Source organism: Phasianus colchicus, chromosome 2 (genome assembly GCF_987193195.1).
Source record: "Phasianus colchicus chromosome 2, bPhaCol1.hap1.1, whole genome shotgun sequence".
NCBI classification, from domain to species: domain Eukaryota; kingdom Metazoa; phylum Chordata; class Aves; order Galliformes; family Phasianidae; genus Phasianus; species Phasianus colchicus.
In genome coordinates this window covers 46,693,363-46,708,176 of record NC_143437.1, presented here as the reverse complement: position 1 = coordinate 46,708,176, position 14,814 = coordinate 46,693,363, and the positions used below count along the sequence as shown (strand labels likewise).

Sequence of the window (14,814 nt, the reverse complement as noted above, 5' to 3'; positions counted from 1 at the left end):
TGCTTCTTATGCCAGTCTATTTTGTCAGCATGCCTGTAAAGCCTTCATATTCAAGCTATCTCATACTATGTACTTAATTCCATTGTGCAGTACAGATAAGCCCCAGAATAGATTTACCCTTAAAACTATTAACAGTTGCACAAGGACTACTTTCATACTTCAAATGTACAAAAGGTATTCAGAAGCTTTCATGGCTCTGCGTTGGAGTTTCTGCATTGCTCTGATAACATTCCCTTTTCATTTTCTCCAGTACCAAAGATTAATTTCTTGGAGACAGATTAAGACACTTCTCAAAGCATTTAAGAAATAATAGATCTAAGGTGAAGTATTATAAAAATAGCAAAAAATAAAAATAAAAATAAAAAGAGAGAGAAAAAGTAATCCCTAATACAGTATGAATTATCCCTAACACAATATGAATTATGCTAACATAACTATGTCCTCGAGAACGTTTATAATGATGAATGTGTATTTTAAAATTTATTTAATAGACAAACCCTGAGGTTCAGATTTTGCAACAGTTGTTTTTTTCTGACGGACAAGCTTCCAGGGAGCAACTGGTAATGCTGGTTGCTTTGCAGCTTCCAGGGAGCAGGACCTAGTTCTAGTAACCAGGACGGGATGGCTGTATACTTGGGAAAGCCCATACTGTCTCATTTTCTCTGAAGAATCAGTCTACAAAACACAGAAATAAAACCTGATTGGCAATAGCTCCCCTTTCTCATCATCTCTTATGAACAAACAGTATGCACAGAGAAGTATCCAGTGGTTTGGGTAACAAATGAAATCAAAATGGCTTGCCTGACAAAATTAGCCAAAAACATTCTAATTAGGATTGATATTCAGCATAAAAGGTATAACTGATTGCTTAGAAGCATTTACATTTTAACTTTTTGTGAAAGATTCATCTCATCTTTAAACTTCTTTATACAATTGTATTCCTTTAGGTGCTACAGGAAGCACAAGTGGAGAAGAGTACGAGTAAGAAAAGAACACTGACAACATTTTGCTTTAAATAAACATGTCACAAGTAGTTTCTCTTTTCTGAAACAAGTCCTTACTTCATGCTGAATTTATAAAGAAGCAGAATTCTAAATGTGACAGGTCTTTTAGATAACTTCTGATATCCTCATAATGTAGCATAAATTTGAACAAATATGCCATTAAAGTCAAGCGTTTTATTGCCTGGTTAATTTACAAAATGCATTTAAGGCACTACAGCTGAGCTTTCTACTGAGGCCCCTAGCAAAGAACTTAAGAGCAGTTATAAATGTGGACATTGAGTGGTGCTCTTCCCATTAAAATAATAATGCTTCAGTATGCAAGTCTGTCATTTTTTTTCTCTGCAAAAAGTTCTGTTTCAAGTTTTGTGTAGCTTTACTTTGTTTTCAAAAATACACCTTATTTCAATTGCTAAATAAATCAGTAATCTCCTGATTGCTCCTTCTCATTGCTATGTGTTCCTCAGGTGGCATAATTACAAGTGACGCAGAGCAGACTGTGGTTGTAATTGTCAGAGATATTTAAAAGGAGAGGATAAAATAAAATTACATTAAATGCTCGAAGGTACTCAGGCAACATATTTCTGTATTTATAGAGGTATATTATGAGTGTGGTGACTAGGTTCACACACATCCCAAACAACTTAAAAGTGAAAGCAAAAACATATGAAATTAAAAAGGATTTGAAAGAGGACCAGATAGATGCTGTAAAGAAAAACTTGTCAGCTGCTGAATAGAAGACACAGTTGAATGAAACAAACTATTGAGGACGTATAAACTAGAAAGCTCAGCCAAAAAGGAAAAAGGAAAACATTTAGAGTGAAATTCTGGTACAATTACAGACAATGACAACATTTCTGCAACAATTATCCCCTTCTTCTAAACTGTAATTTCCATTGATGAAGCACTTCTCAGCCCCCCAAAGAAAACCTGAAAGCTTTTTAAAAAGAGGCTCGCAGTAAATCCATTATATTTCTATATTTACTCTTACCCTTCATCTTCCTATCAGTCTTTACTGAAATACTGTTTCAGACATAAAGATTCCTCTACCTCATCCCATTTGGTCTGCCACGACCAAATACTCTTTTCCAGAAATCTCTGTACCCTGAAAAACTGCAGCCAAGTCTGAGACTAAAGCCTCAGATGGCAGGAAATACGTAACCCCTATATGTCACCATTTCCCATTTGCTTTTTTGATGACTAATACTCTTCCCATTCATAAGCATCTCATCATGCATTTTTTCATTCCATGCCTTGCTGTCCAGATACTTCAGCTCTTGGGATTTACGTGGAGTATAACTGAAAAATAAGCAGGGCCATGGCAGGAAAACACATGACCAGAATCTAAGAGAACAAAAGTAAAAAACTGAACTGATAATCACTACCTGGTGACTGTATTAATTATTGTCTACATTAATTATTATCATTATTTTTTACAGTGCAATTGTCACTAAATTAAACATTCTGATAATAAATATATAACGCTTATTTTCCCCAAGGGTACAGGATTACCATCTGAACTAAGGAAAAAATCTTCTCTTCAGATGAATGTAATGGTATACAGCCAGCATAGACTGCCATTTCTGGCTGGGTTGGCACAGAAGAACCTGTGGGAAAACATAAAATGTTTTAGAACAAGTTTAGTCATAAATAAACATCATGATCCATCCGTTATTCAGCCTTTTCTGCCTTGTTTTTATTATTCTTCTTTCTGACTGTTATTTCTTTCAAAACAAGATTATTGTAAAAATCTAAGAAGAGAAGCCATGGATGGAAAAAAACCCAACACCATTATTTTAATCAAACAGCTCTTATATATTTTACAGTTTTTATAAAAATGAATAACAAAAACTGCAACTTAAAAGTACAAAAGGTCAGAAGTTGCTCTTGTCCATATTCCTTTATTTCTCTTCAAAATTTAAAAATACTGGATACTAGCATGAAGGACACATCCAGACAGATGAAGTGGAAGTACACTGATTGGCAAGTACTCGCTAAAGGCCTCTCAAAAGTGACAAAAAAGTCTGATTTTACCTACAAAAAGATCAAAAACCTGAGCTCTTACACTTCCTACTAACAAGTTTGAAGGATGAGGTAATATTTTGAGAAACAGTGGTCAAAAGCTGGAGTTACTGCCTTTAATCTGTTGAGGAGATAGGAAAATTGAGGTAATTATAGCTGGTGCTTCAGGAATTGAGGAGGTGATCCCCCATGCAGTTCGTTACCCCTAGACATCGATTGTATTAGGCAACCACACATTCTTCTCATATCTATAACTGTGAAAGAAGCCATTGTTACCTCAGAATGATAAAGAGAAACCAAGACTGGCTGATAGCCAGTACAAAAATGCTGAAGAAAAAGATTAGAGATCTAAAAACTATAGAATTATAAATACGGATGTGCACTTCCACCTGAAGGTCATCTCATAAAGAAGTATATTAATTTCTCCCTGTCTTTCCTTAGTCAACTAAGGAAGCATGCAAGGACAGCATTTTGGTGTAGGCATTGTGACACCTGGCATAAGGTTTTGTCTTTGCTCCTTTCAGCAAAGGAGCTGAAATACTGAATATTGAATAACTACGTCCTAGTTTTATGTATGCCTACTAAGTGTCAAACTGGAAGTTGCTTTAAGAATAAGTTACTTTATGTGTGTGAAATGGAATAAACAATGATGTTTGCATACAAAAAAAAATAAAAAATGGGAATGAGAAGAATGGAAAAGGAGAGTTGGCATGTGGCTGGACAATACAATTTATCAGACTTTTAAAAAGCCATTTATTTAGAAGATATGCAGCATCTTTTTCTCAAAGCTGTAACAAGTCAGCATATTAAATACTCTTTTGGGAATTCCACTTCTCAATGAAATATATGTTGATAGTAAGTCAGAATGTGCAAAGCAAGACTTTACTTAATCTTTAGAGTACTGTGAATGTAACAATATTTTAAAAAAAAATTAATCAAAATATAATTCTAGAAGAAAAGTAAATAAAAAATAAATTCCTTAAACAAATAAATTACACAGTAATTTCAAATGAATATTTCTGGCCAGCCAGCCCTTCAGCAAGGAATGTTCCTAATTGCTGAAGGAACATTTCCCAGTTATGATCTACTGACTAAAGTAGAGACTGAAAAGAAGTTATTACAGAATAAGCTTTTTTTAAAAAAATTAATAATAAAAAGACAGTTTTCCACTAGAAAAAAATCTTGGTCTTACAAGAGTTGCCTGGAACTTCCAATTGTTCTGTGTAGATTTGCTTTATCTTTCAGTATCAAATACAAATTTCTGCAATATTATTTTCATGTCAGAAGTTATATGCATACACTTCAGATTTTAACAAAGCCCGTGAAGATTGCATCAACAACTTTGAAAGAAGTATATTTAATCTTCCGCCAGTTAAGTTAGAAAACAAACAGAAAACAAAGCCTCTTTTTTTACATTTGTATTTTTAGCTTTGATAGCACTTACTCTCAGCTAAAGACTGAGGAGAGCACTGCATTTCTGTTGACGCTTCTGAAGCATGAAGCGCTGACTTGTTTTTTTCCTTTTCTCCATCTCTATTTTTCTTCTTCCCAGTTTCTTTCTGCTCTGCTTTTTCTGTGAATCAAAATAAAGATGAAATAGATTTTCTCTTTCAGAGGATTCCGTCAGGAATGTTTCTAACATCCCATGGAAGAAGCAAGAGGCAAAACCTTGGACTATAGGAAAAGAAACCACCCAGATTACAGGAAAATACATCTCTAATTTTAAAAATTCCAAAAGTTTAATGGAGCATCAAAATGCAGTTTGCAGCCTTAGAGATGGACATGACAGAGCTTTACTGTAACGTAGCATTTCCCTGATTCTTAGCTGTTTCAATTACTGATACAATTTCTAAATCTTAGGCAGGACTAAATTTACAACATGTTCTGTGAATATTCTATTGCAATGACAGTACTGTTCTCAGCAACTGCATCTTTCTGCATGTCCATACCTAACTCTGAAATATCTTCTACACTAATGGGTGAGCTGTAAAATGATAACAAGAGGTCCTAAGTAGAGATCTCAGCCAGGTCTCATAAAACATTTGACATAGTATTTGGGATTCAAAGCTAGCTAGGAAGGTAGTTTTTTCAATGGGAAAAAAAAGAAATTTCAGAGTACAATCTGTATTTTTCACTAATATTAAGTGGAATTGCATCTGTGCCTAACTTAAAAGTCAAAAACAGAAGATCAGAAAACTCAGCCTCAAGTGCATAAATGTTACAGGATAATATACAGGCACAAATACATTTCTAAGCATAAGTATTTTCATTTAGCATTTCTTGAAGAAAATTAATACCTAGTAGCATAACAGAAAAGTTCCCATAAATAAAAACGCAGACAAACATTAATATGTGGATGTCAGTACACTCTATAGGTAATCACTCTTTCTGACATCCATCATGAGATATATGCTTTCTGGATGCTATGAGATACATGCATTTGGGAAAAGTAACCTCTTCAATTATAATCTCTCTGCAAGGAACACTGCAAATCTTTCAGGGAAACACTGCTTCTAGTGAGGTCCATAGTTAAAACACAGCTTCTTTGAATTCACAGCATTGCGAAACATTTGGCAAAACAACAAACCAACAGACTTGCATGTGGCATAATAAAGATATATAAACTTGAAGACTGGTTATGTTAACTTTATTTACGCTTGACCTGCAAAGATAACGCTGCCTACTACAGACCTTTGTCAGATTTCTCTGCTTTCTCAGGTTTATCTGGCTGTTTGTTCACAGGTGAAATCTCATTTTTTAACACTGAGACTTTGGTCTGCTTAGGTTTTATATTTGCCTGAGAAGTATTCTCATCTGTCCACTTAAATTCTGGCACAATCGTTTTCAGAAGGTCCCAGACTTTATCCAAGTATCCAAGCCTTAAAATAAAAATAAACATATATACACATCACTGTTAATGATATTTGGAAAAAGAATGTCTGATCTTCATTTAGACAAAACTATACTACAACTGGCAGTCCAACTCTTGGAAAAATTACTGAGTGATTTTAGTAAATAAAACACATTTGCCTGATTCTGTGTGGCAGCCAAGAGGAAAAAAAAAAAAAAAAGCAAAACAAAACAATGACAAAATGATCAACAAAACACCCAACACTTTGTGAACAGACAAATCCATAAGGAAAGAGATGGTGTTTGCAGAACCAAGTAAATTAGGTATCTTTTCCTCGAGCTTTCTAGCATATAAAAGTTGTGGCAGGAAAATTTGAAGAGCATTTTGCAATTACACTGTATAATTACTTGATTCTGGCTCTGTACATTAAAAATGTCTTCTTGAAGGTACTTCCAGAAAACATTTTCCTAACTGTCTCAACACAGGCTGTTCAACGCCTCTTCCACTGTTTTCACCATCTACAACAAGGTTTTGACAGGACATTGCAGTTTCTGCTGCATCACTTCACCATGAAAACACAATGATTCCAGAAATAATCTAAAGCTGAATAAATCATAAATAAGTTTAATGCAAGCTAACAGAAGGAAACTTTCTTTTTACAAGTAAACAACTGATTGTACAACAAGCTAGATCCATTTTTATATCACTATTGCAAAAATTCTGTGGTATTATTGCATAATTTAATGCTTGCTTTACATGCCAGATTCATGAATACTGTTTTTATTGTTTCTATTTTAAAAATTAACTACATAAAGAAACAACATCACGGTTGTCAAGATTTCTAAGTCTGTGGACTGCAGACACACTACTGTAAAAACCTAAATACATCAAAAATCTAAGCTGCAAGCACAGCCTACGAGTGCTGAAGTAAGATGAGAAGATAGAGCATGACTGAACTTTTTAACTCTGAAATATTGTTATAAATAAACAATTTTACCTAAACATAGATAAACCAAGTTTATTATTTCTACATACTCATTAGAGTGTATTCATCAAACAGATTAAAAAAAAAAAAAAAGAAACAAGAAAAAAGAAAAAAAATGTTTAGATGGCTAGAGTAGGTATCCCCAGTTATTCATTCAATAAAAATATTGAGTGATATCAAGCTGGAAAAAAAATCAGAAAGCCATTATGTTAATGGACTTAAAACATAAAAAACAAGAAAAAAATATTATAATGGGTTGGAAATACTGTTTTGGAAATATTAGTGTAAAAACTATTCCAATTTTAAATAAAAGAAATCACATCAGAAGGATTACTTTCAAAATTCATGTAGTATAGTTTCAATAGTACATTAAAATATAAATACTAATAAAAATTATTAGTATTACTGCCACACATTTTATATCTTTTTGATCTTGTATACAGATATCTCTAAGCCTGTTTTCACCACAGGGTTCAATATTAATTCAAAATAAATTTATTTGAGAAAGAATAATAATCATAAATAGTTTACAAGCAACTGAATTACATGCAAATAAAAACACAAAAAAACTGCATTCCTAGAAGGCAAGTTCAAGAATTAAAATCTTACACTCCCCAAAACCGACACTGAAGGACTTCTAGGACTCAGCTTAATTTTCATTATTATTTATAGAACCATATAATTAACAAATATATGAAGTGTTTAATATAAGAATTTACTGGAGAGGAATAACTTCTGGTATCCACCCAGTCAGTGCATGTAGAACTGTAAATTCCTCCAGCTCTCTTTTCTCATTTTCACGTAAACTGTAAGACAAAAGCAGAAATTACTCAGAACTATATTACAACCAATTCACACTAAACTCTTAGTCTACACTGAAAGATCATAACACAAACAGAAAAGGGGACTGCTTAAAATCAAGTAATTAATGGCAATTTCCCAATCCACAGGTGACTGGCCTACAGGTTCTCTCTGCTCCTATGTTTTTGCATTAAGACTGTTCTATTAGTGCTCCTTTCTGTACAATGGCATCGTTTCAACATAGTTAGCAAGTACATGTATACACACAGAAAAGCCTCTTTTTGCAGTGCTGGAGAACTGGGTCTGAAATCCCATCATACCCACAGTGGATACAAGTCTAACACTTCCCTTCCCTGAGCAACTGCTCTGACTCCCAGATTACTACAACAGTTGGCTACATTTCCAGTAGAACACATATAACTCTCAAATGGATTTATGCACAGAGTGGAGTACAAGAGGCTGGAGAGCAGCCCCATGGAAAGGGATCTGGGGGTTCTGGCTGAAGGCAAGTTGAACATGAGCCAGCAGTGAGCCCTGGCAGCCAAAAGGGCCAACTGTACCTTAGGGTGCATCAGGCCCAGTGCTGACACAGAAAGAAAAGGGACTGTCCTCTGCTCTGCGCTGTGGCCTCACTCAAGCACTGAATGTGTGCCACAATGTGAAAAGGACATAAAGCTTTTAGAGAGCACCCAAAGGAGGGCTATGAAGATTTGCACTTTAAAAGCCTTTTTCCTTTCATGCCAAGCATCTTTGTTTTTCTAATAAATGCTAGCAAAACATTCTGCAAGCATTTTTCATATTACTGTATCATACATTTGTATCTATAATGCTTACTATTATTAAAATAAAAGATCTTTGGTGTTCCACAGCTTGATTAGTGCATTTTGTCTTTAGAAAGTATATGTAAAAATAATATATTTAAAATGTTCTTAACCAAAGGAAATATCCAGCAAATAATATAAGAATGTACACTAAATAATAAACTTCCATGAGACTTAGGAGTTCAATAAATCTAAAACATAAGGTATAATAAGGTATAAGACCTGATCTTCTGAATATGTTCCTAATAAAAATGCACAAAAATAAAATATTGTAATTTATACAGTACTTCATGTTGAAAAACATCACTTCTTTATTCTATTCAAAAGTATTAATATTTGTAAGGGCAATTTTTAAGCTAAAACAAAGTATAATTTTCAGAATTTTAAATTACACTGAAGTACTTTTAAACAACTTCATTTATCCAAAGTATATTTTGCCTCTCCTATAGCAATGAGCTCGAGTGCCTCCTTCTTTTTATCCCTCTTCTGCTTATGTATTTTGTTTCAACTGTGAATCTATTCTCCTTCAAAGGTAAGCTGGAAAGTCAGAATGCCCATCAGAATGCATTGCTGCTCCTCTCAAACTGCGTGAAGGAGACTTTCCTTCCTTCCTTTGAAAACAAGATACCTTTTTGCCTACCCCAGAGGGACAAATATTCTGTCTCTGTAGTTCTTCAACTTTTCCATCTCACAAACAGGACAACCATCAAGGACATTGCAGATTACCATCTTCAGTATTCTTGGATCAGATTCCATTATGTCATGTTTTTCCAATTTGTAAAGGCATTTTCTAGCAACTTCTTGTAATTCTAAAGCAACTAGTAACTGGTTGTATCAAAAGCTTTTTTTTTTTTGAATGATTTTTACTTTTTTTTTTTTTTTTTTTTTTTTTACAAATAAGCAATATATTAACTGCCCATATTACATCAGAAGCCCTACTTCATTAAAACACCTTGAATATTTCCATTTGGCAGAAAAAAAAATCCACATGTTAAGCATTTTGTGAATAATGGCAAAGAACTAAAGCAGATAAAGAGATTACTCCAGTTTTGTTGTTGTTTTTTGTCTGTTTTGTGGTGTTATTTTTTAATTTTTTGAGCGTAAATACACAAACACACATTTTAAAAGGAAAAAAAATTCCTTCTGTTCTGACAGAGAGCCTTTCTTTACAGATCTACTATTCCAACTTTCAGAAATGTATTTCTCATTATAAAACTTTTAGCAAAATATATTCCCCATATGTACTAATTTTTTTTCCAAATTCCATACAACTTCACAAAAAAAAAAAGCAACCTGAGAGAGAGTTGACTAAAACATACCTAGTATTTGCCAGCTTAATTATAGCTTTAGACAGCAGCATTGGCCAAAGTTCAGTTTGACATGTTGTCGCTGGTAGTAACAAATTACCCTCTTCACTGAAAGGCATAGTGTCATCCACAGTGATCTTTCTCCAGCAGCCCTGTGGTGGAGGGGAAAAAAAGGAAGAAAAAACCCTGAACATGTGGTCCAGAAACAGAACATGTATGTAAGAGAACTTTATCTGTTCTCCCACAAATTGAATTCTACTGTAATTTGATTTATATTATGGATTTTCATATAATATCACAGAAGTAATGAAACAACCTCATAGCATTTTATTACTACTCAGACTTTTTACAGTCTGTTTTACCAAGCTTAGTCTAATTGTAGCTATTCTAATTGCATCTATTCTACACGATTTGCAAAAATAATTTTTCTTTATCAGTTAACCACTGGTTCTATCAAGTACTAAGTTGTAAAAAAAAATAAATAAATCACTGTTTAATGAATTTTCATTAACATGCATCAAAAATTCATTGAAACTTCTCCTCCTACAAATGTCTTTTCAGCAATTATAAATTTCTCTCCCAACGTATAAATGTATGCTGCTAAATGCATAAAATTTACAGATGACTGAAGGTAAGTACCCACCATCCAATACAATTTCACTACGTATTTTCCATAGCTATTGTACAGAGGCACGTGTCCCTTAGTAGTTTTAGTGAAGGGATAAATATGTTCCCATGGCCTCCAAAACAGTGTGGATGTTCCAATAGATAAGGCCTTTTCATTAGATATTTTCCAGAGAGCACAAATCTCACTTATAATCCATCGCATCAGCTGAAAGCAAATAGAAATATATCAACAAAAAAATTTAGCTTATATTTTCAATTACATTAATTTACATTAGAATGATGAGCAAATAAAATAACTCCTGTTTTAAATGAAACCATAAGCTATGTCTTACTAAAAAAAAAAATCAGATCAACTTTTCTGAAAATCTTGTCTAACAAAGAACTTTATTACAATGAGTACAGACACACAACAAATAATGCTGCTTGTCACTTGCCAAAGAACAAAGGGAAGATGTGTTTTCCAATGGTAACAATTTTTAAAATCTCAAATTTGAGTTTTAATTAATTTAATTAACTTTAGATCCTGTTTTACTTCGTTTTAAGATACAGATCTATGAAATATGCTATAGCTTCAAAAGTATTTCCAGGCTGGTAATACAATGGTTTATATGGAAAAAACAAGAATACTTTTTTACCACAACAAACTTGTAGTAAATTGGTGATTCTGACTGACCACAAAGGTTAAAAAGAGATGAGAATAAATATAGACAAACAAAGAAATAAACAAGCAACACACAAATTAATAAAAAACAACTGTATTTCACCTACCTCACTACAAAATAAATGTTCATTTGCTGAAAAAAGGTCACATGAGATCTCATCTTTGACCACCACAGGAGTCTAGGAGAAAGTAAATTAGTTAAAAGTCTATAGCTAAATTATCAGAAAAAAATTAAATGAACAGTAATGACATTAAAAAATCAGATATTTTGCAAGCTTTTATTAGACTTTTACAAACTAAAGGCTGCTGGTTTAAAAATCTGTTAGCTGCCTTGTTGTTTCTTAAAAGTGTCTTTAAATGCAGATGTTCAGAATTAAAATTAATAATTGTTCTTACCAGAAGATTTAAAAGTAGAAACAAAAGCATATAAATAGAGGTTTCATCAGATTAATCATAATATTAGCAGTTCTGCAATGATATGAATGTAACATTGTTTCATACTCCAAGATTTCCCTGACCCTCCAATGTGAAGCAAAAGCTCATTTAGATTGTTTGCTTGTTTTCTTAATTTCCTGTCAAATGCTGAAAGTTTGTCTACATTTCATACTGTCAGAGGCAAAACAGTAGAGAGTAGAAATCAAATCATCTCTTTCAAGGCAGCCCATGCATAAGTACTCAAACTTTTATTTGTATTACGTAATTTTGATTACTACTACTCATGTATGCAGTCGATTTTCTTCTTGCAAGCATTGTACAAATACTATATTAGGGTTGTATTTTATTGAACGAAATATCCCTGTGCCTCTCATCACTTATTGGTGATCACTGCTTGATTCTATGCTTATCACATTAAATAGCACTTAATAGCCTTCCATCACTTCAGATTCACATTAATTTTTAATAACTTACAGTATTCCTTATCACTATCACTATTTGATCCAAAACACATTGAACTATAAAACCACCTAAGTTTAATCAGATCTTAAAGCCAACCTTTTCTTCACAGTTGTCTAAAAATAGTTTTGAATCTTTTTTTAATATAGAGACATGTTTCCATGGCTTTCTGTGCTCCTGCCCTTATCTTTCAGATCCCTCCACCCAGTTTATGTGTGTTGGCAGCACTTCTCATCCAATCTTTCAGTCTTGTCAATTACCTCCCTGACTTCTCCCATTCCTCCATTAAAAATGAATCTTGGAGCTGCTTAGTGTCTAGTTAATAAGAAGTAAAACTGACAAGCTGATAAAAGGAAAAATGACAACATTAAAAATGTTTAAGGGTGATCACAGTGCTTAAAAACTTCACTTAATTTGAAGAAAAAAAAATGCTTTAAACCTAACATTAGCAACAGCATTGGAGAATGCTCCAACTTTTGAAACTGGAGACTGTTTGTTTTCTTTGCAATTCATTTGAATTCCATGAAAGTGAAGAAAAGCTTTGCACAATTTTAAAATATTCTGCTTACCTTCCAGACAAGTACTGTCAAAGATGTAGGCACGTTCTGAATGCATACGGTTGAAATGCAATATTTAAGGTGGGAGAGTGAGAAGAAGTACTATGTTAATACTAAAGTTAATCCATGGTTTCAGGTTAGATATTTACTTTACAGCTCAAGATGTCTTAGCTGGAACAAAGGAAGCTTGCTTTGCCATAACACTGATTTTTAAAAGTGAGAAAACAGGAACACAGAACAAGAAGACATCTCTCTTATCAGGTGCTTTCTAAATGAACACCGAGGAAAAAAGCAGAGCAGAGATGGAAGAGTACACTACCATGTTGTTTTGTACCAGGAAGTGCTGGTGCACTCAAACACTGTAAAGTATCATTTAAAACATGTATTACAGCCAACATTATAAGGAAAGGGATTAAACTTTACATCTCTTCAGATGCTGCAAACCCTAGGATGTGCATGCGTGTTAACACGCAGAAATTACCAGCTCCTGGACAGACAACAGTCACACGGTCAGGATCACCACACATGATCATGTGGATACAAATGCCTCTATCTTCTGAAATAATTTCCTCTGCTCTTGTGACACAGCTGGGTAGATTTTTTTTCCATTATTATTTGATTATTTCTTACCTCATTCGCTGAAAACTCTTGTGGTCGTTTCCATGAATGTACTTTTAAGGATGCTGGCAATTCTATTTTTCCATCAGGATCATCAAAGACAAGCTATGTAAAACACACACACACAAAACAAAAAAACAAAAAAACAAAAAAAAGTAACTTAAAAAAAATTAATTAGGCTATGGTGTTTTCCACAAGATTTAAGTAATTCCTTGTTCACGTTGCATGTTTAACAGGACTAAAACAATGTGAAGTCCAAACTGAAAATTCAGCACAAAACCTGCTTATGCTGTTCAGAGAAATCTGTGTGGTATGCACTGTCAAACTGTTCTACACTGAATGTTTCCACTTTTTCCTACCATTGAAAAAAGTACTCCCCCCCAAAACACTTAAATTTTTTATTCGAGACACCAATCTGCCATGTTATTTCTAAGTATTTTTTCTAACTCACTATTTCTAAAGTTTTTAAAGTTGAAATCTGAAAGTAAATTTCTGAAGCAATTACTTATACATAAAGCAATTGAAATTGCCATAGAAATGAGGAGAGCTGTAATTATACACCCATGAATTAATTTATGAATTAACCACTGAAGAGAAGGCATCATATACTTTTCAAATTTCCATTTCCAAAGTGATACATACTCTCCACATAAACAGAAGGCATCAGGATATACATGATACCTGTTTACCTAAAAGCACGATGTAGGACAAGCATGTGCCTCTGATACTGCTCATATTGACTGAGAAACGGATCAGTTACACAGTTACTGCATTTTATTTGTGCCAGGAATGATAAATAGTTTTAGATTTACTACATGTTCCTGTGTGCTTCATAGACCAAAGTGTATAAATCATGTCTTTTACAGGCCAACTAAGAGAAAGAGTTTCTAGGGTGGAAAAACAATGCTTTGAGTACTTACTGATCAAAGGAAGGCAATAGAAAATGCTTCTCAAAGTCATTAAAAAAAAAACAAACAGGCAACCAAAACCTAAACCAAAAGTCTCCCGAACTATTTTCCCACGTTTATCTCTCATTTGCTTCATTGTGTAAGTTTCTTCAACATACCAATCTGCAACACAAACTCTATAAAATATATGAAAGAAGTAGGACATTTTGAAGCCCAACTGATAATCAGACAAGATTCAGAAGATATTCTAGAACTGGAAGGGCTGAAGACTTTCTGTGTCTGCTAAATGTTTGACTTTGTGCAAAGTAACAGCTAATTCTCTACACCCCAGAACTGCAAACAATTTAGTACGTCCACAAACTGAGGTGTGCAGTAAGAAAGACCTTAACCTGCAGTTTTTCCCTATAAAAACACTGCTAAGATAGGTGCATTCAAGCTTTTGAATCCAAAGAGATTGCATAGAAAGGATTGTCCCAGCATGTTACAACAGTTTGCCTACTTCCCACATCCTCAGCTTCAATTGTGTTATGAAATAGATTTGAGGGGTTATAAGTTTTTAAACCATTAATGTGATAATAGTGTACAAATGTGTTAACATTTCCTTTAAGATGCAGCAAATGAACAATGGACAACATATTTATTTATTCATTTAGTTTGCTATGAAACTACTTAAAGTTATTGAAAAGAAATGTTGAAAATTAATATATTTATCTGCAAAAAATAGAGTTATGAGAAATAATCTATTAAAATTAAGTGCAAAA

The 14,814-nt window shown here is 33.5% G+C and overlaps 1 protein-coding gene across 2 annotated transcripts in view; it reads right to left on the bottom strand.

The window, feature by feature from the left end:
* The window catches only part of ADGB (androglobin), a 70,657-nt gene that overhangs the window by 43,101 nt on the left and 12,742 nt on the right, over positions 1-14,814 (bottom strand). For both annotated transcript variants that reach the window (XM_031612257.2, XM_090135559.1), the window contains exons 3-11: positions 13,158-13,250; positions 11,184-11,255; positions 10,432-10,620; positions 9,801-9,940; positions 7,579-7,665; positions 5,715-5,902; positions 4,468-4,596; positions 2,514-2,608; positions 498-675 (exon numbers count right to left, since the gene is read on the bottom strand). In XM_031612257.2, the coding sequence (XP_031468117.2) occupies positions 498-675; positions 2,514-2,608; positions 4,468-4,596; positions 5,715-5,902; positions 7,579-7,665; positions 9,801-9,940; positions 10,432-10,620; positions 11,184-11,255; positions 13,158-13,250 (1,171 nt within the window). The remainder of the gene's footprint in view (positions 1-497; positions 676-2,513; positions 2,609-4,467; positions 4,597-5,714; positions 5,903-7,578; positions 7,666-9,800; positions 9,941-10,431; positions 10,621-11,183; positions 11,256-13,157; positions 13,251-14,814) is intronic.